This window comes from Pteropus medius, unplaced genomic scaffold (assembly GCF_902729225.1).
Source record: "Pteropus medius unplaced genomic scaffold, Ma_sr-lr_union100, whole genome shotgun sequence".
NCBI classification, from domain to species: Eukaryota; Metazoa; Chordata; class Mammalia; order Chiroptera; family Pteropodidae; genus Pteropus; species Pteropus medius.
In genome coordinates, this window is record NW_024348533.1 from 2,362,565 (window position 1) to 2,389,291 (window position 26,727).

The 26,727-nt window shown below is 38.9% G+C and overlaps 1 protein-coding gene across 1 annotated transcript in view; it reads right to left on the reverse strand.

The window, feature by feature from the left end:
* ADAMTS19 (ADAM metallopeptidase with thrombospondin type 1 motif 19) overlaps positions 1-1,959 on the reverse strand; it is a 214,067-nt gene extending 212,108 nt beyond the window's left edge. Inside the window, exons 1-2 of the mRNA XM_039880005.1 lie at positions 1,851-1,959; positions 593-1,248 (exon numbers count right to left, since the gene is read on the reverse strand). Coding sequence (XP_039735939.1) covers positions 593-1,248; positions 1,851-1,944 — 750 coding nt within the window. The 5' untranslated portion in view covers positions 1,945-1,959. The remainder of the gene's footprint in view (positions 1-592; positions 1,249-1,850) is intronic.
* Positions 1,960-26,727: the final 24,768 nt, after the last annotated feature.

The window sequence follows — 26,727 nt, forward strand, 5'->3', positions numbered from 1 at the left end:
TACTGACTGGATTCTAATGTCATCCGGTCATTAAGTTGGTACCGCTCATCTCCTGCCGTTCACCAGTGTGGTTGTAGATGTGTTTAAATTCTACGCAGTTGTCAGAGTGTAAATTTAGAGAACTGTTCTGACAACTTTTAAGTAGGACATGAAAAAAAAAAACTATAAGATAATAGATGAGGAACTGGGGGTGGGGGACACACACAGAGGAGATTCAGCAGGGAGCAGATTGGTTGTCTTCCAAGCTCCTGAAAGACACCACGTGGTGGGCTTACTTTGGAAAACAGAAAGAAGTAAAACCAGGGGAAAGAGTCACAAGGAGACAGTTTCCTATAGTATTTAGAAGAAACGTATAACCAACCACCTGGAAGGAAAAGGCTGCTAATCCACCCAGTGAGACTTCAGGTCCACCGACTGCCCTGGATGTGTTCCCTGGGAGGTAAGAGCTGTAGGCTCCCGGGTGGCGCGGACCAGGGTGAAGTTCAGGGCGAGCACTTCGGAAGAGGATGAGGCGCATGCAAATCAGCCTGGTGTACCCGGGAAGAGGGAGGGGTGGCAGGAGAAGTGGTGAGTGGGGAAGGAGGGCGCTTACCAGGCCACCTCCACAGGTGCTGAAAGAGGCCAGAGAGCCGGGGTGCCGCAGCACCGCCCCGGTGTAGAAGCAGGCAGCGTCGGGCGGTGCGGGAGGGAGCGGGGAGGCTGCTGCCCCCGTGGGGCCCGGGCCGGGACTCGGTCTCTGTTCCACTGCGAAGCGCGGCGCCAGGAAGCGGCCGTCTCTCCGGAGCAGCAGGTAGAGGTCCCGGGAGAAGGCCGGTATCCGCAAAAGCACCTCATCGCCTTCCGTCTCGGCTTGCTGGGCGGGGGGCGGAGACGGGGGTGGCTGTGGGGGCGGCGGCGGCTGCCACGAGGCCGGGGCGCCCGGGGACAAGGTGGCAGCCCCACCGGATCCCCGAGGCAGCTCCTGCGACTCAAGCTCCTCGTCCTCCTCGCCCCCCGGAGGCGGGGGCCGGGGCCGGGGCTCGGACGGGCCCTCCGCGGGCTCCTCCGGCGGCGCCGGGGCCACCGAGCGCACCTCGCGGGAGCTGCCTGCTGCCAGCACCCGGGCGCCTCCGCTGCCGCCTCCAACGCCGCGCACCCAGCCTTGGTCGGAGCTGCCCCCGCTGCCGCCAGCCGCGTCCACCGGCTCCCGGCGCCAGAGTGCAGGAAACACGACTTCCCACTCCTCGCGGTCGGGGGCGAACTGCAGCCCTGCGGGCGGGGCAGACAGACAGAAGTGCGGGGCTGAAAATGCACAAGCATGCCCAGGCTCACACTCGTCCAGCCCCAGGGCTCCGGCGTTCAGGCGTTGGAGACCACCCGTCTAGCCCCTGAAACTCCAGCAACCCCTGCAGCCTTGCGATCAGATTACAGACCCCAGCGTTTTCAAAATAAAAGTACGATATATGTGCGGGGGGAGGGGAGGAGTGGGGCAGTCAAGTCTGGTGACAGCACTTGGTTGTTGAAAGGTGAAGACTCCAGCACGATTAAATGATTTTTCTTAAGTACATATCAGAGCAGAGCCATCCATCTACGTGCTTCCCAGGTTTCCTCCAGGTGCTGGAAACGCGCCTTTGCAAATACCACTACTCTCATACAGAAAAACTAATCCTTTTGGGATCGTTAAAAAGAGGCCTGGAGAACAGCTCTGGGCTCGCGAGCGCGACCCCCTCCTCCGCACCCGCACGCTTGTTTCACTGCTGCCCCTGAGCCCTGCTCGCCGCGCAGGGGCTGCACCAGCCCTGCCGACTCGTGCGTTCCAGGTCTCCGCTGGGGACGTTGGAAAGCAAGCCGCAAGTCACGACAGAACTTACCTGAAACGATCCCATTCGACAAGACCCCCAGCTGGTAAAGGAGGCAGCAGCAGCAGCAGAGGTGAGCCAGGCGCATCTCGCGGCTCTTCCCCATCCCGCGCTCCCGCGGCCGCGGCTCCCTGCCCCGCGCGCGCCTCCCTGCGCGATCCACCGCGGGCGCCGCCGCCTCCCGGAGCGCAAGGAGGCCGGGCGGCGAGTTTGCCCAGGCCCTTTGTCTGCCGGGGGGGCGAGGGGGGTTGCTGTATGACTCGAGAGGCTGCTGGAGCACAGGCGGGGGTGGGGTGGGGTGGGGGAAGGAGCGGGGGCAGGCAGCGCCGCGGCCCCGAAGCGCTCCGGCTCCCTGGCGAATTAGGTGATGACTCTATTTTCTGTGTTCTGGACGTTGCAGGAGTTTCCGGAGCCCCACAGGACCGACCCACAGTCAGCCGAGAGCCGGCAGGCGCAGGGCGGGCAGCGCTGCCTGGAGACGCGGGGAGGACTGCCCCGCGCGGGCAAGAGAGCCGTGGTGTCGGAGCTGAGGCTCGCCGCCTGCACCCGTGCGGTACTGCCAGGGGCTAGTGCCGCAGTCTCAGCAACCTGGTGTGCCAGTCTCCGCACACCGCCTCAGGACTGAAGTGCTGCAGGCTCTTGCCTGCACCGCGCGGGAGGGAATTGGGGAGGGGAGAGGGAGGGGGAGACAGGATTCGAGAGGTGGGGTGTGGAGAAGAAAAGATGCAAAGAGATCCGACAAGAAAAAGGGACTAAGGGGTGCCCGCCAAGTGTGACTTTGCGGGACAAAGGTCCCAGAACACCGCACACGTGCTCACACTCCGGATTGAGATGGGGTGGGGACCCAAATTTCCTCACCTGACTGCTGATTGGCTACTGTGGGAGCCGGATTTGCATCTTAACACAGTACCCACTCACCTACCCCCAGCGGAGGTGCGTGCAGGTAGACGTGCCTGCCCCTTCCCACCCCACCCCCCTACTCAGGCTCCTCCTTTGGTCGAGTTCTCCCCCATCGCACATCACACAAAGCAAACAGTGCAGGCGGGAGCACAAAGCTTCGGCTCCATTGGCCAAAAGACCTTTGCTTTTTCTTCCCATTTTTGTCTCTAGGAATTTTCTATGCCTGGAAATAATGTAATTCGTCATGGAGAGTGCTTCAAAGGTTCCCAAGACAGTAGACACCCTGACATTTCCCACCTTATCGTTCCTGCTTCTCATTCATCAATGCTATCAATTTCCCCTCTCCCTCTCCTCCCTTCTCTTCTCCTCTCTCCTCTTCCCTCCCTCACTGCTTCCCTCCCTCCTCTTCTCTTCTCTTCTCTTCTCCCTTTTCCCCTCCCTCCCTCTCACGCACCACACACACTTCTAAAGAGGGTGAGATTAAAGGGACGATGTTAAATATTGTATTCTAAAGATCTGAGACCAGGTGAGATTAGTTGCCTTTTTTACTTTTTTAGTACATTAACGAATATATTTTGGCTATTTCTGTCTTTGGGGGAATTTTAACCTTAAATATTGTTTCCTTTGTTGCAGCTTTTCTTGGTACCTATGCCCTTTCCATACCTCTTCTCTTGGCCACATCAAACCTTGCACATCAGACTCCAGGGTGATTGATCTAACCTGCCGTTTGCTCCCTCTGGACTAGGCCAGACAGCTAGAAATAAGAGTTGATGCAAATCTGTTTTTTAAAAATGCCAGCACTGAGATTGGTTCCCTACATCCTTTGTTGTTTTACCTTCTGTTCCTAGTGTCAAAGGTGACTACTATGCCTTTAGGGGAGGCAAATGATCTTATTTCAAAGGAAAGCCATTGTTTGAATAAACTGGGTCCTAGAATACTTTCTTTGAGTTGTCCAGAGTTTAAAAACAAACATGAAGACAGTCTAGGTGTGTTTGTCAAGAGTGGCCTGTCTCCAAACCTTGTCTTACAAAAGCTCTAAAATAAGTTACTGTGGTGGGTATTGGTATCCAGACACTTGAGAAATAACTGAATTACTTAAGAACCTACACACTTCTTTTTATGGGACTCAGTAATATAGACAACTCTAAGCAAGAAGTCAGAGGCGTTTATTCTTAAGAAATATAGCAAGCCATTAAGATGGAATGCTAGTTTCAATGAAACACCTCTGCTAGAATATGTCTTAAATGTTTCTCATATAATTTTAACAAGAACAACAACAAAAATGTAAAACTACAGAAGGAATACATATTAAAGTATATGTATTTATTGGAATACATTTGTGATTCTGTAAAACTAGATGAGCTATATGATTAAATTTAAAATGCTACATAAAAACACAGGTTGCCTATGTAAGTTCCCATCTCTCCCTACCTCCCCACCCCCTAGTAACACATAATCCCTATCAATTCCTCATGGTAGAGGTTAATCATGATCGTTACAGAAAGGTTTACCTAATTCTCAGCAAGCTCTTCTTTTTCTCCCACTTGAAATACTGTTATAATTTACTTTCAAAGGCTTTTATAAATCTTTTGGGTTGTAATGACTTATATACATATTTCTCCTACTAGACTAAATTTTTGAAAGGTAGGAATGATTTCTTTTGTTATATGGTTTGTTTGTTTGTTTTAACATCGCCCTGCCTAATTCAATGATTTATACTGAATAGGTATGGAAATGCTCAGGAAATTCTCTAAAATGCTTTAGAAGATAATGGCAATTGAAATCTATATGGTATTCCAATTTCAATTTCTTGACTCAGAATTACAATGGTTGATGGCTTGGTGATCAGCTACCCTCAGCATGATTTATTTGGCTTACAGAGAGAACAAGTCTAAGAAAGAAATGACTTGTGGAAAGTTTTTGTGCTCTAACTAGAAGAGACTTAAATGTACAAAAAAAAGAGCATCAATTAAAGTGGGTTTGAGTAAATTTCACTTATGTATGTATGTGAAAGAAAAAACTAGCCTGATTTTGGAATGGAGTAAACTGTATGGTAAAATAGAGGAGAAAAGGCAGGACTGTGACATATGTGTGCATTACCAACCTTAGAAGGAAGAAAAGAGCAGCTGGGAAAAATATGTTGCTTAAGACAGGTCAATACATATGTCACCAGATGGTAGCTAACATCAACCAAGCACTGTTTTTGTGGGGTGGAGGTAAGTGACAAAGCATCGGAGTAAGTGGAACCAACTGTTCTGATCACAAGGTGCTCACATGTTGCGTTTTATAACCCATGCTTTTCTATACAGAAAGTTGGCTTTGATGCCTTCAGCAATTCTCTTCCCTCATTGGTCCAATGCCTCTCACTACCTAAAGCTAATCTTAAATCCTTTCCCCTCAAAGAAACCATAAAATCTTAGAAAAATACAAAGAACCCTTTCACTGAGTTGCATGAGGATACCAACTCCCAGTAGCACTCACGTCTAAATCGTCTAAATCGACATCAAGACTTAAGCTAGTTCTGGCCATGATAGAGTAACAGGAACCAGATTTAACTCTTCCCTTAAGCAATTGAAAAAAAAGGCAGACAAAATGTAAAAAACAATGGTTTTTAGAAATTCGACAATGAGCAGCCTAGGACTATGTATGACCTATGAGAGAAGGGAAGCAAATAGGTGATCACTACAATTCTCCCAGCTTACTACCTGGAGGCAATGTTCTGGCTTCAGCACAGGGAGGAATCAAAACAGAGCCCTGAAGACTAGCAGAGTTGAGAAAACAGAGCCAGGGGACTAGAATTTACAGGGCAGAGTACTGGAGAGGAGGGAGTTACATAAAGAGCATAGTATTTATCTACTACTTCATAACCAACTTAGCAGTTTAAAACAACAAACATTTATTATCTCACATGGTTTCTGAGGATCAGGAATCTTGAAGTAGCTAGGCTGGATATTTCTGGCTCAGGGTTTCACAAGACTGCAGTCAAACTCTTGGCCACAGCTATAGTTTCTGAAGACTTAACTGGAGCTAGAGGTTCTGCTTTCCAAGCCACATGGCTGTTGATAGGAAACTCGCCAGATGGATCTCTCCATAGGGCTGCTCATTGCATGTGTTCCCTCAGAACAAATGACCCAAGAGTGAGAATGTACCCAAACTGTATGCTATGGTCTTTTTATAACCTAATCTTGAAAATAGTATATTGTCACTACTACCATATTCTATTCATTAGAAGCAAATCACTATGTCTAACCCACATCCAAATGGAGAAGCATCAGAGAATTTATGGACATATTTTTAAAACAATCAAAGGGTATTTATACCCTCTGGCCATAAATTATTTGCATTTCTTCCATGTGCAAAATACACTCATCCCCTCCTGAGGGCTCATCCTATTAAAGCATCAGCTCAAAGTCCAGGGTATCAGCATCTAAATCATGTCCAGGTGTACATGAATGTCCTCAGTGTAGTTCATTAAGTAGAGCTCCTTGACTTTAGCCCTCCCTCTATAGACTTGTGAAGCTAAGGAACAATTTATTTGCCTGCCATACACCCAACATATTGTGGTGGAACAGGCAGGGGACAACTGCTATAAACATTTCTATTCAAAAGGGAGAAAAAGAGGAAGCACAAAGAAGTTACTGGTCTACGGCAATTCTGAAATCCAACTGGGAGAATATTTAAAGTGCCTTGATTATGTCTCAAGGTCTGGGAATAATTCTCCATGGCTCTGGGCTCTGCTCTCTGAGAACTTGTTTCTACTCTCTGAGTCATCCTTCCATTTCCATGAAAGGCAGTATGCATTCACAACTAAGTAGTTTTCTCCATTGGCTCCCTGAGAGTAGAATTTATGGGTCCAACAACTCCATGTTATTTTACATAGTCTCTGCCCCTTTCTGCCCAGAAATGTTTCTGCATATGTAATTGTTTTTCAAGCTTTGTGAGTCTTCTGTGAATCTTTATGGAGTTTACTTAATTAGGCAAAAGCTACATCTTCAAATCTCTTTGAGATAAACCATTCTGCCAAGACTGCCAAGAGACAGCGCTCTTGGACTTCTTAGAAGTCTTAATGTTTGATTGAAAGGATCTGGGAGACACACATTTAAACGTTTTAGAGCAGGGGTCCCCAACCCTCAGGCCAAAGACCAGTACCCGTCCATGGCTTGCTAGGAACCGTGCTGCACATCAGGAGATGAGCAGTGGGCAAGCAAGTGAAGCTTCATCTGTATTTGCAGCTGCTCCCCAGCGCTAGCATCACTGCCTCAGCTCCACTTCAGATCGTCGGGCATTGGATTCTCATAGGAGCACCAGTCCCTGGTGCCACAAAGGTTGGGGACTGCTGGTTTAGAGGGCCTTCACTCTGACTGGAAGATACTCTGAATGGACACATGTGATCTTTATTTCTTAATAAAGAATTTTACAATCACACCTTTGGCTTCATCGTTAGACCATGCTTTCCTGAAAGTGCCCTGGATTTCATCTTTGCTCTGATGCAATTTGTTCTTAATTTTAGCATTATTTTCCAGTAAAAGAGGCTGGAAAAAAATTCTTAGCTGCTTTTTGTTAACAGTCTTCCTTTAGTTTATCTCCTCTCCTTTCACATATTCTATAAGCAGAATATAGCTCCTTCAAAATATTTTTGGAAATGTCCTTAGTTTGATGAACCGATTCACTAGGCCCATTTTCTACCGCAGACAACAATGTTGGTAAATTTAATGCCACTATATAACAAGAATTCCATTTCCTTTAGTTTCTAACAATATTTACTTCACTTTCCTACAAGCCCTCACCTACAGCCTAACCAAAGATATTGCTTCAACTAAAAGCTTTTTTAAGGTACTAAAGAAATTAAACATGTAGCTTAAAAACTCTCAAAATAAAAATTTCTAGTTCCAGATGTTTTCAATGGCTCATTCTACTGAATGTTTGTTTTTAAAGTAACACCAATTCTATATAATCTTTTCCAGAAAATAGAAGACTACACTTATCAACTAATTTTCTGAGGCTGGCGTTACCCTCATACCAAAACCAGACAAAGCAAGTATAAAAAGGGAAAATACAGACCAATATATCTCATGAATATAGATGCAAAATCAACAAAATATTAGCAAATTGAATCCAGCGATATATAAAAAGAATAATGTAATATTACCAGTGAGATTTATTTAAGGAATGCAAGGCTAGTTCAATATTCCAAAATCAATATAATTCACTGTAACATCAAACTAAAGAAGAAAACCACATGAGTATACCAACTGCTGCAGAAAAACCACTTAACAAAATTCAGTCTCCTTTTATGATTAAAACTTTTGGCAAACGAATAGGAGCAGAAGAGAAACTCTTCAACTGGATAAATAATATATTTTTAAAAACCTACAGCTAAGAGAGAAAGACTGAATGCTCTCCCTCTAAAACTGAGATCAAGGCATGGATGTCCACTCTCACTGCTCATATTCACCATAGTATTGAAAATCCTAACCAGTGTTATAAAGCAAGAAATATAAATAAAAGTAATACAAACTTGAAAAGGATAAATAAAACTGTCCCAGTTTGCCAATGACATGATTGTTTATGTAGAAAATCCTAAAAAAATAAATGTAACAAAAATTCTTAGATCTCAAGATCACAGGATACAAGGTCAACACCAAAAATCAATTGTATTTCCATATTTTAGCAACGAACAATTGGAAACTACAGTTAAAATTCAATACCATTTACAGTAGTTCCAAAACAATGAAATATTTAGGCAAGTGGAAGTTTCATCAAATTGTATAGGATATGTTTGCTGAAGAACACAAAACATTAATAAAAATTAAAGACCTAAATAATTGGGAAGGCATAGTGGGTTCACGGGTTGGAAGAATAGACATATTAAAGGTGACATATCTCCCTAAATTCTGTTTTGTTTATAAAAATTCCTATTAACATCTCAACAGGATTATTTGTAGATATAGATCAACTTATTTTTAAATATATACAGGAACAGAAAGGAACTAAATTAATGAAAAAGAAATTTGACAAAGGAAAATAAAGGACTCGACACTACCTAATATTAACATTCACTTTATAGCTATTGTAATCAAGAGATTACTATAGATAAGTGGAATAGAATAGAGTCTAGAAATATTTTCACACAAGCACAGTTAACTGGTTTTTGACAAAAGTGCAAAAGCATTTCAATGGAGAAAGGACAGTCTTTTCAACAAATGAGACTGAAACAACTGGACATCAAAGACAAAAAAAAGAATCTCAACATGAATCTCATAGCTTATATAAAAATTAACTCAAAATGAATCATAGATCTAAATATAAAATGTAAGACTATAAAATATAAAGCTTCTACAAAAAATATGAAACAAAATCTTTGGCTTTTGTGACTTAAGGTTAAAAAGAAAGTTCTTTTTAACCTTAAGACACGATACCAAAATCAGAATCTGTAAAATCATAACAGTATTAAAAATAAACAAATCCATAAACAATAAAATGATAGATTGGACTTCATAGAAATTAAAAGCTTTTTTTTTCCAAAAAAGACCCTGTTAAGAGAATGTAAAAATGGGCCACAGACTAAGAGAAGAAATTTGAAAACATACCTGACAAGAGACAGATTCAGAATAGTAAAAATATATTTGAACTTACTACTAAGAAAACAAACAATTCTACTAGAAAATGGGCAAAAGACTTGAAAAGAAAATATATGCAGAACCAATAAGCACATGAAACAATATTAAACATCATTAATTGGTAGATAAATGCAAATTAAAACCATGATTAAATACTATTACATGCCTATTAGAATAGCTAAAATACAAAACACTGACAATTCTGTCTTGACAGAGATGTTGAATTAACTGAAACTCTCATACATTAAATGAACTATCAAATGGATCTCAAAGGTATTATGCTAAATGAAAAAGTCAATCTCAAAGGTTATATGCTGCATGACTCCATTTACATATTATTCTTGAAATGCTAAAATATAGTGATGGAAATATGTTTTAATAAATATGGAAATATAATGATAAAAACATATCAGGGATTTGGTTTGAGAGGACTATGTATCTATAAATAAATGGAAAAGTGAATTTCATTGTACTAATGGAACTGTTCTGTGTTAATCATTGTAGTTACACAAATTTATACATGATAATATTTCATAGAACTACACAAAAACACACAAACACAATTGGTGAAATCCAAGTAAGGTTTGTAGTTTACTTATATTGTACCAATATCAGTTTCCTGGTTTTGATAATGTACTATGGTTATATAAGACATTTATCATTGGTGAAAACTGGATGAAGGATTCATAGGAAATACTTGTAAATTTTTGAGTATAGAATTATTTCAAAATAAAACCTATAATAAAGCTTCTTCAAGGTACTTTAGGCTTTCACTAATACTCTCCTCAATGCCCACTGCCCAGATACAAAGCGACTTTCACAATTTAAATTGTTGCTGTAGCAACACTTACTTTGAGGTGCCAAAATATGTATTAGTTAACTATCGCTACATAACAAATTACCCCAAAACTTAGCATCTTAAAACAATAGCCATTTATTATCTCACGCAGTCTCTTGGTGTTAGAAATCCAGGAAGAGGTTATCTTGGTAATTCTGGCTCCAGATTTCTCACAAGGTTTCAACCAAGCTGTTTGCCAGAGCCATGGTCTATAGTCACTGATGATGTGAATGGACTGGAAGGTTCTGGCTTCCTACAGAGCAGTTATCCATGAGGGAGCAACAGAGTGTACCCAAGAAGGAAGCCACAGTATTTTCATTACCTGACCACAGAAGTGATATCCCATCACTGCTACTATAATCTGTCAGACATTGGTCACTGAGTCCCACATATACTCAAAGGGAAGACAATAAAATTCCACCCTTTGATGGGGGAATAATCAAAGAATTTGTGGAAATACTGTTAAACTACCAAGTAAAAGAGAGAACTCTGGATGCTTGCTGAGCAAACTTTAAACTAATTTTCTATGTCCTGATTCGTGCATACATACGAAGATACTACCCACAGTCGGGGAGAGGAAGGGAAGAGCAGAAAGCATTAGGCCAAACAATACTTTAAGTGTCATGTGTCCTCACCAGCTAGACTGGAAAGACTTCATAATGCAAGGGGCATTTGATAGTGCTCTTAGAAAATTATCCGCTTAGTGAGACTAAATTAGACCTGTAATTAAACTTGATTTGAACCCATTCCAATAAAGCTTAAAAGTAAGCCATAAAATGATCCATTTGGTGCTAAGTAACTTAATTTCCCATCAGGACAAACTCCATTGTATTTAAAGGAATGAAAAATAATAAGTAGCAAGGATATAAAATTTTTATTATCTGGCATCCAACAAAAAAAATTCCAGGTATGCAAAAAGCAGGAGAAAAAAAGAAAAAATCAATTAGTAAAAATAGATCCAGACATGACAGAAGTAATAGAATAAGCCAACAAAATCATTAAAACAGCTATTGTAGATATGCTGTAAATTTACAAGAAGATAGAGAAAAAGATGAACCTGATGAGTAGGGACTTAAAAAAGACCCAACTGGATATTCAAGAGATAAAAAATGCAGTATTTCAGATGAAAAGCACACCAAGTGGGATTGAAAACAGATTAGATACCTCAGGGAAAAAAAAAAAAGATTAGTGAACTTGAAGACATAGCAACAGAAACTATGTCAAGTGAACTATAAAGAGAAAAAAAGAAGAAATGATTTGGATGCTGGTGAGTTGTGGTATAATGAAGGATCCAGCATATGAGTAAATGGAGTTCTGAAAATTGTCTAAATTTGGCTAATAAAGCTGAAAATTATCTAAATTTGATGAAAACTACACACACAAACAAACATATACGCACACACATAAGCAAGCAGAGCATTAAAATTATGCCAACACATATCTTGATAAAATTGGTAAAAACCAAAGAGAAATAGAAAATCTCAAAATCAGCCAAAAGAAAAAAGACTCCTTATGTAGAGAAACAAATACAAGAATGACAGCGAATTTCTTATCAAAACCGATACAAACTGAGAGAACGAGAGAGAGAGAGAGAGAGAGAGAGAGAAGCCTGTAGCAGATTTATATTTTGTAAACTAGATTTTCTCTGAGTCTGTGGCTTGTCTTTTTGTTTACTAATATGTCCTTCTAAGAGCAAATTTTAATTTTGATAAAATCTAATTTATTAATTTGTTCTTTATGGTTTGTCTTCTGGTTTGCTATCTAAGAAATATTTGCATAACCCAAGTTCAAATGCTTTTCTCTGACATTTTCTTCTAGAAGTTTTCAAGGTTTTCCTCTTGTGTTTAGGCTTCTGATCCATTTTGGCCTAATTTTGTAAGATGAGGTAAGATAAGGTAAGATTTATGTTTTTATATATAGATAGCCAACATTATTAGTAACTAGAGAAATAAACATTAAATGCAAATTAAAACCAGGGGTAGATAACGCTACACACCCATAAGAAAGGAGGAAATTTTAAATATCCACAATACCAAATGTTTGCAAGGATGTGGAATAATTGGAACTCTCATGCATTACTGAAGTGAATGCAAAATACAGCCGCTTTGGGGGGAAAATGGACAGCTTCTTATGTTTCCTAAATATACATTTATCATACAACCCAGCAAACCCAGTTCCTAGATATATTCACCAAGAGAAATGGATACATGTGTATACAAAATACTACTGGAATTTTTGCACCAGCTTTATTCATAATTGCTCCAAACCGGAATGTTTATCCATTCACCATATGTCCATCAACTGGTGAATAGATAAACAAATTTCGCTCTTTCCTTGTAGTAGAATTTCACTCAACAATAAAAGAAAACAAACTACTACTGATACATGCGACAACATGGATGAATCTCAAAAGCATTATTTTAAGCGAATAATGTTTCCATTTGTATGAAAGTCTAGAAAAGGCAAAACTAAATGATAGAAAGATCAGTGCCAGGAGCTGGCCTAGGGGCCCAGAGGGCGAAAGGATATGAGGGAGTTTTCCTGGGTGGTGAAAATAGTCTAGATCATGATTATAGTACTTGTTACATAACTGTATTTTTCAAAACTCATTCAAATTATGCACTTAACATTGGTGAAATCTATTGTGTATAAATTATATCTCAATAAATCTATTTTAAAGAAAGATTTAGGAATACACGACACCCCCAATGCTTCCATTTCAGACATCAATGAGTATATGTACTCCAAGATCCCCCAGCTAAATAATTGCTGCCACCAGCCATGCACCCAGATGCTTCTTATCAAATTTCTAGTCCTGGCTCAGTACATAGCCTCCCAGTCCCTTGAATAAAGGAAAGCCTGGACACCCCCGAGAAGACCTGATAACATTGTCTATAAGCCAATCTTCTCTTTTTCTTGCCAGAAACGAACATTTAACTACTTATTAACTGCTTTGTAGAATAGACTATTCCCAGATCTTTTGAGTCTTGCTGTTGGATGCTAACTCTAAGTAAAGACTAATACCTGAGGACTCAACAGCCATTGCAATTCACATGTTACAGTGGGGGCTTCTGAAAGTTAGAAATGAATTTTATTTCAGTATATTTGTGAAAGGCCCAGTAAAAATCCTGAATCCACACTGTATTTATAAGACTATGGTAACAAATGTACTCCCAAGTTTACAATAGCTGAAACACAATAAAAATCTATTTCTCACTTATGTAATAGTTGAGGCAGGTGTATCTGCTACTTTAGGACCCAGGCTCCTTCCTTCTGAGGGCTCTTCCACATCCCAGAACCTTGTCTGCACCCAGCCTATGGGCGGGGAAGGCCAGGCAAGTTTAGAAGTGGGACATCGTGCCTGTTCACATTTTTTTGAACAAAATCTGATAATGGGATCATCTCTGTATGCAAGGATGGCAGAATATATAGCTTAACATTTCATCAAGGTTTTAATGAAAATCTAGCAATCTCTGTCACATGCTGTGCTTTTTCTCCACTTGCTAAATATATACTAGAAAGAGGAATACTGAGAACTGGCAGTTATCCCGCACGGTTTTCCCGACACGTTGGGTAAGGGCCATCGCAATAAGACACCAAATGGAAACCACTGAGCTCTTCCTCTAAGCCAAAATTATAAATCAAAGTAATCCTGGATTACCGTGAAACTACAGTATTTAGTGCCTCTTAGAAGATGCGAGGGTGGTGACATTTTTTAATATTACTTTTTAACTACCCAGTGCAGGTGACAGGCCCTGGAAAATAATAAATGATTGTTTAATTTTAATCTATTTTAGCTGCTATTTAATCTATTTAATCTATTTTAGCTGCTATTCTAGATTGGTCTTTTTACTTGGGTAAATAAATATAGCTTCCGACAATTAATAGGCAGCTGTCGATTTGGTGATATTTTTTCTTTTATCTCTATAAATGTAAAGCAATGGAAACAATTTTTTACCTGAAAAAGATCAGAGTACAAATTCCTTCTAGATGATATCTACTCTCTAACATTTTCTATAATTTAGTCTACAGGAATATTAAAATTTCCATTCCCCAAGGAACACAACAGTTGTCCCTTAAATTAATAATAATGCTAATAGAACACAGAGAGCATGATGCAGCCAAACATGAGGAAAAGCACATATATTAAAGGCTGGGAGATTAAGGGCCTACCACCTTAGCGAAGTTTCTAGGAGTCCAGTGATTTGGGGGCAGGTCAGAATCCCCCTTTCAAAGTAAAGAAATATTTTGTTGTACTTTGCACCCCTACCAGTAAGAAAAACATTCTGTGGGTTCTTTGGGTTCTGGAGAAAACATACACATCATTTGAGTTAGCCTTTTCGACCTATTTACTAGTAATTCAAAGTATGACAAATGGTGAATATGGTTCTGAGACACCAAAGTTTCTCCGTTTGGTCTTGTTGGAGTGCAAACGGCTCTGCTAGAAAGGAACGGGAATCAAGGGGACATCAGGCGAGTGTGCATTCTCTCATCTGTATGAAACAGTGACAAACCATGATTAGAAAATCAAAATGGAGACCCTAAAAATTCTGGAGCATTGCCGTGCCCTCTTCTGCAAAAAAACTATCCCCTTATTTACAGAAGCGCTTGGCTTTCTATTCAGCCATGATTGAGACTGAATACCTGATTATGGACTAGCAGACAACTATGTAAACCTAGCTTCCTGTCATCAATCAAGCACTGTCCTATTCTACTAGAATAGAATATCAACACCATAAAGGAAGGGGCTGGCCTGTCTTGCTCGCCACTCTTGCCCAGATTCCGGAATAATATCTGATATAGAACCATTGTTCAGGAAATATTTGCTAATAGATGGAGGAAAGGAAAAAGGAAGGATGGACGGAAGGAACAAGGAAAGATGGGAGGACGAGAGAGAGAAAGGGATCTAGTTACACTTGTCCAGAAACACTCTCACCAAAAAGAACTTGCAACGGGATGACATCTAAGCAGGTCTCGAAGGCCCCAGTTTTCATACACTGTTCTCTCCAAATACAACCCTGCTTGCCCTTATCTCAGTGAAGTCCCTCCCACAAATCTTATCTACATTTTTATGGGAAATTTTCTAAGACCAGCTGACAGCTAAAAAAGAATAACTGCAGCCTGGTTCATAGGTTTCTCTGTGCAATTTGCTGGCACCAACCACGAGTGGACCCTTGTAATATCACAGCCCACTCTGGAGCTGTCCTGAAGGAGAGCGGGCCAAATTTCAAGCAGTACATCTTTTTGGTCCACTGCGGGAAAGAGGCATGGCATGAAGTAAGTTTCTATACTGATCAATGAAAGGTGGTTAATGGTTTGCCAAGGTGGTAAGAAACTTGGAAGGAATCTGATTAAAGGAATTAATCAGCCTGTGTAAGAATTATGCATATGAACTTCTTGAAGTGGAAGTTCAAAAACTTCCCAGAGTAGAAGATACTGTGTCCCATGTGACTGCTCCTCCAAAGGCCCCCTCTGTGAAAGAGGGGCTCATTCCCAGATTATACAAACCAGCCCTCTCTGAGAACATCAGCCAGCCCCTTCTTCACATATTCATTATCAGTGAGAGTATAACTAAAAAGCATCAGTGGCTACTTCCTTCAATAAACTTGATTGGGCCTCTGCAACTACTGATTCTCTAATACACCAGCGGCAAAAATATCATTACCTTATAGAGAAATATTTGAATAATCTTAGGCTGAAGCCTTTTAAAGTAATACAGAAAGGCTAAAAGTCATAAAGAAAAAGAAAGACATTTGGCTTCATTTTTTTAAAATGTGTGTATTATAAAATATATTTTAAAAAGTCAAAAAACACATAGGACAGACAAAGGGTTAATATTCATAATATAAAAAGAGCTCATACAAATTAGTTTTAAAAGAAGACCAGCAGTCAGAAAGACAAATGGGTAAGGGATAGAGTAAGTCATTGAGTGGAGAGGAAATGCAAATGGGAAACAATCATATGAAAAGTGGAAACTAATGCAGATTATTACAAAAAAGATCTTGTTTAAATTTTTTAAATTCCCCTCCCCCCAAATAAAAAAGAGTGATAATGCAGGTGAAGTGTGAGAGATGGGAACAGTCTTAACCTTGTTTCTGAAAATGTGTGCTAAATCCTCTTTGGAAATGAAATCAGATATCTTCGGCAAAATTTAAATCAACACATTCCGTTGACCCATCAATCCCACTTGAAGAAATTGGTCCTGGAGAGAGAGAGGCCAGGCACCTAAGGATGTTTATGGCGCCACTGTTTACAGGGACACCGAACCGCAAGAAAGCCTCGATGTCCATCATTAGGCAAATGATTGAATAATTTACAACACACCTTACTATGGAAAATGCTTGATTATTTTTTTAAAGCATTGACCTTTTTCTACTGATATGCAAAAAAGGTATACACTGTATTATAAAACTTTTAAAAAGTAAGTTATATTGTAACGTGTATAGTATTTCCTCTGATATACGGCTGGTGAGTATATTTGTATGAATATACAGAGAGGAATGGCAGAATATAGAACAAACTTGAACTATATCAGAGTGTGAATGTATGTTTGGTGTAATAGGGAGAACTACAGAGAAAGAGAACCTTTTCAGAATGTTTTCTGTTCTGTCATTTAACTCTCTGTAACTTTTTAAAAAACCTACTAAAGAATTTTTGAAGGAAAAAAGTTACAATTTAAAGTGCTCAATACTTCTCTGTTTTTATTTCTACTTTTATATAATTGACTCATTAATGTTTATTGAGCGAAAGTGCACAGAGAAAATCAGTCATTCTAGAACAATTGCCTTCTGAGAGAAGACTTTAAATAATGCCACAAATTGTTCAGGAAAAGCTCTTATTTTTTTCTACTATGATTTAGCTGCTAATTATTTGGGCCTGTGTTTTAAACCTATGACTGATGATGCCCTTGAGGTTTTTTTTTTCAGCTTGGGAGACATTTGTTTTAAATTTTTTCAATTTAACAAAAATACGCTTGATCCGTAGAAGAAACTACCCTGGCCGGAATACCTCTTACTACATTAAGGTCACATATCATATGACTATTTAAATTAGAACCAGAAACTTATGTCTTCCTGTTTCTGGAAAGCCTTTCAAATGTTATCTCAGGATAAATAAACTCATAAAAATTCAAGATAGATTATAAACTGGTTTTCCATCTCAGAAGCATACATGTATGTGCTAGATCTTGATTTTTGTTTTAAACTGCTTTGTGAAAAATGGTGGTGTTCCCGTCTAGGAAGGCAACAATGTATTTCTGTTGATCTAAACAGTTAATTTATATCACATTAAACTCACGATTTCCAAATGTTCAATGTGTAATTCTATACTATATTTATATGCTTAAATAAAAGATTTACTTAAATGTGTGTATATATATAAGACATACATATATATTTGAGATTACTTCAAACGCTTTTTTTATAAATTTCTTAAGGAAACCTTGCTTTTGAACAAAATCCAACTATAAAGGCTCAACTACAATACAGAAAAATTGTTAGGTAAGATAATGACATCAAACAGCTGTGAATAAATAGTGTGTAGTTAACACGTCTTACTTCTTTTTCTTCTTTTTGTTATCCAACTAAAACGACTCCCTTTCTCACAAATGAGAAAAAAATAATTTTAGTAATTAAAATATTTGTATTAGGTTACAAATATCTATGGATTTAATTTCACATTCTCTGTGAAAAGCTTTCATGGACTTATGGTATTCTCGACTTAAATGATATTAAAAGACTCCATATATTATAAATTAGCCTGTGACTTGTTTAATGAGAATTACATGAAATCTGAAAAAATATTACAGTAATGTATTTACTTTATATTCAGAATCTTGTAAGAGAAATGAAGAGAAAAGGAAGAGAAATTTATAGATGGACATAAGCCCCAAAGCCTCACACCTACTGGCATAGTTTATTCAGATTTTCTGGGCTGTCTAGGTTCTATTATAAGCCCCCAGGGCAAGGGCTGCGTCTGCTCACTGTCAGCACTCAACAAATAACAAATAGTACTATTAACAGCAGTACATGTGTGTAGAATATGTATGATTATTATTTTTTTAATAGCACTATTCAACAGAACACTAATTGGATTGTCATCCAAGATTTTCTTGATCTTGTCGTATGTGTATTATGCTGAGAAGAAATGCTTAAACTAGTCATTTTAACTTTTAAAAATACAGCTTAATGAAAAAGCAATTTAGTAAATTGTTAGGGGCTGTTTTACATCACACACGGTGTTGTGTTTCCACAGAATAATTTAACTGAATGGAATTCTCCGGGAAGTTGAGTCTAAGCCGAAATATAAAATTGTTGCTGCCTGAAAGGTTGCATGCTTGTCTGATATGCAGAAATTTCTAGAACAAGCAGTATTCTTTCAGACACAAAGCCCTTTTCCATATTTACATCTGAACCCATCCACCGATAATTAGTGACTTTATGTAGAAATTAATTTGGTTGTTTTTACTAAATTTGATCAAATCAGTTTAAAGATATATTTACACACACAGTTGAGTCAATAAAACAACTTTCTATTGGATTTGCTTGTTTTTATTCATTTTATTACCAAGCAATCCAAAAGAAATACAGGTGAGGTTAAAACACTTGATGGGTCAAATCAGTCTGAGTTCTTGTATTGGTAGAAGTATAAAGTAAGGAGTTAAATAACAACTGAATTTCATTTTCAGAAATCTGAAAATGAAGCATATAGAAAACCTGTTACCGCGTTTTTGATTACTAGTATTTCCATTTGATTTTTTTCCTACAGTTTCCTGCTCTTTGCTAAAATCACCTACCCATTCTTGCATGTTGTCTAATTTTTCTATTAGAGCCTTTAGCATATTATTCATAGTTATTTTAAATTCGCTGTCAGTTCCAGCATCTGGGTCATATCTGAGGCTGGTTCTGGTAATTACTTTGTATATTCAGACTGTATCTGTTCTTGGCTTTTCAAATGCCTTGTTATTTTTGTTGGAAGCCAGACATGTTGTAAGGTTCTGAGACAAGTTTTACCTTATGTTTGAAGATGAGCATAGCATTTTTTCCCTCTACAACTTTAATGTGGGGGTTTGTGTTAATCTAGTCTAACGAGGGGTTGAGTTGAAAGTTTGGCGTTGCTATGGTTACCCTCAGCATCCCAGAAGCTTCGTATTTTACAGTGATACCTCATATTTAGGTGTGAGCTAGTTCACCAGAGAGTACTCTCTATGTCCAACCCCAAGGAGGAGAATCTGTCTCCTGCAGCAATCCCAGTTGTATTCTAGTTATTTTCGCTGGATGTTTGTTGCCTTACTGGTGGGAAGCAGGGAAAGACAGGCCTTCTCTGATGTTTCGATTAAGTCTCAGTCTTAGCAGCCTCTATGAACTTGTGGAATATGGCCTTCTCAATTGCCTCTGTTCAAGCAGCATAGGGAATATAGTCACTGTAATAACTATGTAAAGTGTCAGATGGGTACTAGACTTATCAGGGGGATCACTCTGTAAGTTACATAAATGTCTAATCTCTATGTTGTACACCCAAAACTAACATAATATTGTATGTTAACTGTAACTGAAAAATACAAAAATTATTTCTTTTTTTTTTAAATTGCCCCTGTCCCTAGCAAGTATTCCTGCCCTGCCCTGCCCTGCCCTGCCCTGCCCCCAGGTAGAGCTTTTTTTTTTTCCTTTTCTTTTCTCCTAGTGTAAAGTATGACAGTTCTTGCTCTTTCTCTTGCAAATTAAGCTTTCATTTTGTAAGACATGGAACTGGTGGGAATTTCTGACACCAGTTATTGTTCCTCCCTCCATTTGATATTATTGGGGAAAGATCTAGAGTTCCCTTAGTCTTTCCTGGAACTCCTGCTGGGGTTTAGGGAGAAAAAAAGTAGCAGCCTCCTGGAGCTATATATACATTCTGATGCTAGCCTACACCTGGCCTCTAGCAATTCTTGCAAGCAATCCTTACAAGATTATATAATGTATGCCCCATGTAAGCAAACGTCTTCTTTGCTATAAAGCTGGTCACTTGGTTTGATAGAGTACAATGTGAGATTCCATGCCAGTGGATTCATCACTCCATAAAATGTCAAACAGTAGTGCTCGCTGAGACCCTATATACAGGAAAGGCAAATCCAAGCTCTGAATATTTATGTGTTCTTTTGGAAACAAATTGCTGGCCTTCCCAGAATAAAAGAGGTCAAATGTCATCAACATGTTAGGTAGCTAGTCAGACATGAGCGACAGGGGGAACAAAGGAATAATGGCTCAGCCTAGAGGTTGCCCAAAGAACACTCTATTGGTAGTTAGAGAATCCCTCCTGCATCCCCAGAGACAAAGGACAGGAGAGTCATAGTCTTAGCTGGCATAATCTGGCTACAGATGCCTGCACAGAAGGTACTACTCTAATTTTCCTACAATTTAAGCTTCATTATTAAAACTATGTTTATGCCTGGAAGTTCATGAATCAAATTATGAGACTGAATTCTGGGTATGTAATGCGTACTAGGCAGAATTATAGAGCAGCCAGGTGTCAGTCAAAATGACCTCACTTGCCAATTGCCTAGGAATGCCTTTGGAATCACCCATCATGGCCCAAATATAAGGCAGACATTCCCACTTCTGGGCCCTTTTTGCCCTTCTGGACTCTCTCTCACTCTCTTTTTTGTGGCCTTTTTGTGTTCATTACAGCACTGGGACCATGTGCCTTCTTGGGGCATTCTTCGTCTTTCTAAAATATACTATAATAAAACTATTAAATCTCAATGACCTGTTATTCTTTACTGTGTCATCTGACGAAGAACCAAGGGAAAATGCTAACTACACTTCTGCGCTGTTGTTATCCCTCTCCCTAATGCCTGCTGTTGGGGTGACACCGAACTCTGATCGGCCCCAACAGTGACAAATATGGCACCAATGAACCAGTTGGTCTCCTCAAAGAAAGCTGCCAAATGGAAGTTCAATATTGGTCTTTATTGTTGGTTCTTTGGACTTGCGACATTTGTTAGGTAGATCAGCTAGGAGGAACAAATACTGTTGGGCACATAGATAGCCTCCACCTCGTCCATCAGGGCCACTTTATTCACATGTAGCAGCACTGGGGTGGCCAATGAGAGAGCCTGGCTTATGTCCCTGGCTAGGTCATCTTAATTCTTGCCTCTTCTATGAGGGATGTTCTCTTGTGGGCACTACTGTACAATACAACAATATTCACAGCCCACGCCCACTCTCATGTGGCCATTCGCAAGCTTCTACCTCATATCTCTCGATACTCCTTCTTTCCAATATTTTCCTTTCTTTCCTTCTAGGCCCCTGTCAACCACCCAAAGCCTTGATCACTGCCAATTAGTCCTAATATATTCTAACTTTAGGCCTCTTTTAACACAGTGTGGATGATCAGATTCATTATCTGAAACTGCTAAGTAGGAGGGTTTTCTCTATGTCTCCACTGTCTCAGGACACCTCTGAGTTAGGTGGTAATTCAGCCACCATCTATTTTGCATCTAGATACTAAGTCAGTCCCCAAACAACCTTAGGCATGACATGAAGGAGAGATGCTGGCACAATAGTGGTGGGTTCCATAAAGATTAGAGCTACTTCTCATGCAACCTGATTTTGTTCCCTGGTACTGCTCACATCCTAGATATATTCCTTTCAAGTTATGATGAGTTGTCAATGAGTTGTTAAATTGTAGGAAAATTAGAGTAGTACCTTCTGTGCAGGCATCTGTAGCCAGATTATGCCCTGGTTTTGAGTAGACTAATAATTTATTTCTTCTGACTATTGTACTTTATTTAGTTAATATTAAGCAACAAACCCCTAAAGTAAAGATGTTTTACTTATGAATTGTAGGCAAGTCGAATGTCATGTGGGAAATTACTTTGATACAATAATAGCCTCCAAGTACAAAAATAAAAAAGTTATCCCAGAGCTCACAGAACAGAAAGGCTCACAGACCAAATTAAAATGCTCAAGTCATATTTAGAACACACAATAAGAAGCAAAAGGAAAGAGACAGACAAGTTAACACATGTAGGATCGGGCACAATTGGGATGAAGGGACTATGCTACCTGATCCTGGGGTATGCCATATTCATATAACCTGTCTTTCTCTCTTCTACCTCTGTGTTCCTCACTGATCAATGTGGTTACTGATGTCAAAGATTAAATTTGAGCGAGAAGTCCCACAGATGAAAGGCATCCTTGACCAACGACACAAACTTCTTTGATTAGAAAGTCGCAGGGACAAGTATACCTGGTCAGAGCTGTATCTTGCCAGTTAGCTTCCTGAACAGATTTGGATTCTACTTGTTTTTCTTGGGCAGAGGAGATATAGGCCAGAATGAGTGTCACCCACAGGTGACCAAATTAGGTACTCACAAATAGTAAGAGCTTCATATATTTCATGACTGTTAGGTATCTTTTGATTTGTTCATTCCTTTTTTTCCCTTTTCTTTTTCTTTATTGAGATATAATTGCTATACGGACTGCACGTATTTAATGCATACAATTTAATGAGTTTGGACATATGCATATACCCATGAAACCATCACTACAATCAAGATAATAGGCCCTTAAAATTATCCTTAAAAATGTTCTCATACTTCTTTTGTTGTCATTGTTATGAGAATATTTAACATGACATTCACCCTCTTAACAGATTTTTAAGTGTACAATACAGTATTGTCTGCTATTAGGATTATGTGATAGAGCAGATCTCTAGAACTTACTCATCCTGCATAACTAAAACTTGGCATTCATTGAATTTCCCTGTTACCCCTCTCCTACCATTCTACACTCTGCTTCTATGAGTTTGACTATTTTAAGTACCTCATATAGGTGGAATCATGCGGTATTTCTCCTGTGACTGACTTATTTCACTTAGCATAATGTCTTCAGTTTCATCCATGTTGTTGCAAGTAGATATCAATTGTTAGCGAGGATGTGAAGAACTGGGAGCCCTCATATGCTGTCAGTGGGAATGTAAATTGGTGCAGCCACTATGGAAAACAGTATGGGAGTTCCTCAAAAAATAAAAATAGAACTACAATATGATCCAGCAATACTACTTTTGGGTATTTATCCAAAGGAATTAAAATTAAGATCCCAAACAAAGATCTGCACTAATTATTCACAATAGCCAAGATATGGAAACAACCCAAACGTCCACCCACAGATATAATAAAATATTCCCAATTCCTTTTGATGTTTAAGATAACTGTGCTACTAAGTACTTATAATTATCAAACATAGCCTGTGAATCCTGCCTAAGTCTAACTCTTTGTTTACTATTTATTTATACCTAAAACATAGAATTTTACTCATCTGTGTTTCACAAATTATAGACCTATTCACATTTCATAATAGAATTCAGTGTTCTGAAAGGTAAATGTACATTACCCCGAGCCTCAGAATTTCCTTTTATGTAATTCAACCTGACAGTGTTGTAAGGGTGCCATCACTCCAGTTAAACATGACTACATTTTAATTGGCCTTCAAGAACAGTCAATCAATAGCCTGAAAAATAGCTGCATGAAAATTAGAAACTTCCGTTCTCTTGGTAATCTGAACTGTCAATAAATAGTCAGAGGTCATTTGCTTTGTAGTGGGAACAGGAAGTGAAAGATCAGAGAAAAAAGAGACCAATAGGTTGCAGTGGACAAGAGTCAACAGAATCCATGTGTAAGCACAAGCCCAAAAGACCTCGATAAGAAAGAGCACGTTGTTGGTTTGGTAAGGGGAACATAAACCGAAGATGAAGATATACAGTGTGAAGAGGCGGGAAACATGGCTGATAAATATTAACAGAACTCAGATTGGTAGGCTTCTAATTCTGAGGAACCAGTTAGTAGGCTTACTTTGAATGTTGGGCCAGTCCTCCAATTTTCTGAGGTCTGACTATTTTAATGATATTTAGTTTGAGAGCTTTTTCAACATTTGTATGAGATATAGCCCAGTGATTAAGATTCCTGTGCATTCATTATAATGGAGTGGACTTAATTTTTTCAAGATGTACCCAGATAATGACCTGAATATTTTCTCCTTAAGAATTCTCTCAACTCTATGTTGGCTATAGAGTATTACTACAATGTACCAAATACTTCCCATATAAATTTTTAAAAGGTATCAAGCCATAATATTTGGCATATAGACTTTGCATACATTTTTTCAAGGTTAATTTATTATCAAGATGAATAAAGCTACCGCCATACTTTCTTGCATTCTTCAATACAGCTAGCATATGGTGGTAATTCTAAGAAATGACTTAAATGATTAAGATAGAACTTGATAAAGAATTGGTTTTAGAAAGGATCAGCAAATAAATGGCAAGTGTACCATCACTCCCTTCTCTTATTACTACTGTTGATGTTATTAATTAATCAGAGTTTTGTTTCTCCCTAAATTCAGATAAACAGTTAAAAATATTCATGCCATTCTATTTCAGGTCTCACTACCAACAGATCTAAGCCAGCACTCACAATGAAACCTATCTGACATCAGTGTGCTATTTCCTCTTTGAACTTTTGCTTTTAGTGCTGGCCATTTTCTCCAAGTGATTAATGTATTCTCATTAAGTTAATGAATCAGGTACTTTAGTATCGCTTCACGAATAGAAAAACTAAAATTATCGGCTTAGTACTACTCCATACACTGATATATTTTTAAGATATGTCAAAGTTGCTTATAGAAACTAAGCATGATTTAGAAAACCTCACTCTCTAAACAATTACCAATCCTCAGGTGTTATTAAGGAAGAAAAACCAAGAAAGTTTCAAAGAATATTATTGATAGCAATATCAAAACTGAAAGCTTCTAAAGGCCAAAATCACCCTAAAAAATAAAACAATAGACATTGGGGAAATATTTATAAAATATACAATACACAGAAGTGATTAACATCATTAGTAACTAAAGTATTCTTACAAATAAATAAGAAAGTCTCCTGAATGGCTGTTTATGAGGTGTTATCAGAAGGGGCACCAAAGCAAGGCTGTGCTTGGAAATACTTTTTTTTTTTTAATGCCTACAGCACCTGGTATTCCTAGGTGGTCTCCCGTCCAAGTACTAACCAGGCCTTGCTTATCTTCCAAGATCAGACAAGATCAGGAACGTTCAGGATGGCATTGCCATAGACTCAGAAATGCTTTTCCTTGTCCCTACTGCAACAAAAGTATAATTTCATATATGACTGGGTGTTTTTATCCTTAAGAATTTCATTTTAAAGTGATAATATACTCAAGAAAAAAGGATTACCTTAATATACCTGAGTTTGAATTGATTGAAAAAAAAATGTGACAATTTCCACCTTTGGTGCCAGGTAGAAATGGAGCATCCTAGGTGGAATGAACAGTTATCATGCAGGACCTATGTAATTATTAAGTACTCTTGGAATATTTTTCTATTTTGTTGTCTAGATTAATTATCCTAAGATCATATATGAGTCTAGGCAATATTAAGTAGTGGCTGTTATCATCGGGCAGGCATGGATGTTCACATGGAATGATGATGAAGTACACGCCACTTGGTATAGTCCTGCCCTTCGCCCCCCTCCCCCTCCAAGCTGTAACTTGAATGTGGCCAAGACTGTATATCTAATTAGAAATTTACAAGGTAAATAAGGGTCAATAAGAACATATTAAACTGGACCATGAGACTCCAATTCGCAAAATACACATTGTGAAAAACTGTGCAGGATAAACAACTTGTTTCTTCAGTAACAAAAACTGGGAGTGAGGGATGGTGAGAGGGAGGAAGGGAGGAAGAGGAAGACTCTATAGAACAAAAACAAAAACAAAAATAAAAATTAAAAAAAATTAAGAAACGTATTCACCAATCACAATTCATGTATCTTAGTTGAATCCTAATCCGAAAACAAATTGTTTAAAAATTTATGACAATTAGAGAAAGTGAACATCAGTGGGTATTTGATGACAGCAAGGATTTTTAGGTATGTTAATGATATCACTTTTTTAAAGATTCCTATTTTTAAGAGATATATCGTTTTAAATTTTTACAGAAGTGATAGACTATCTATGGTGACTAATTATACCAGATAGCTTGGGATTGAGAAGTTTCTCGAAACTTGGAACTTTCAGTGCTAAAACCAGGAATATTCTCTGCAAATGGTCATTTCTATCAAAACTAACTGGGATAGGAGGTGTGAAGTTCGTGGGGCTTGATTGACTTTTGGAGGATAATTGTTGAAGCTATAGTATGTATTTGTAGATGAACTGGGAATCCTTCTTCTGGGTACCTACTCGAAAACTTTGAAAACATTCATAAAGATATATGTACTCTAATGTTCATTGCAACATTATTACAATAGCCAAGACATGGAAACAACCCAAGTGTCCTTCAATGAATGATTGGATAAAGAAGATATGGTTCATATATATAATGGAATACTACTCAGCCTTGAGAAAAGATGAAATATTGCCATTTGCAACAACATGGATGGATCTTGAAAGTATCATGTTAATGAAATAAGTCAGATGACAAAAAACAAGAATCATATGATTTCACTCATATGTGGGATAAAAAAAAAACAAATGAAC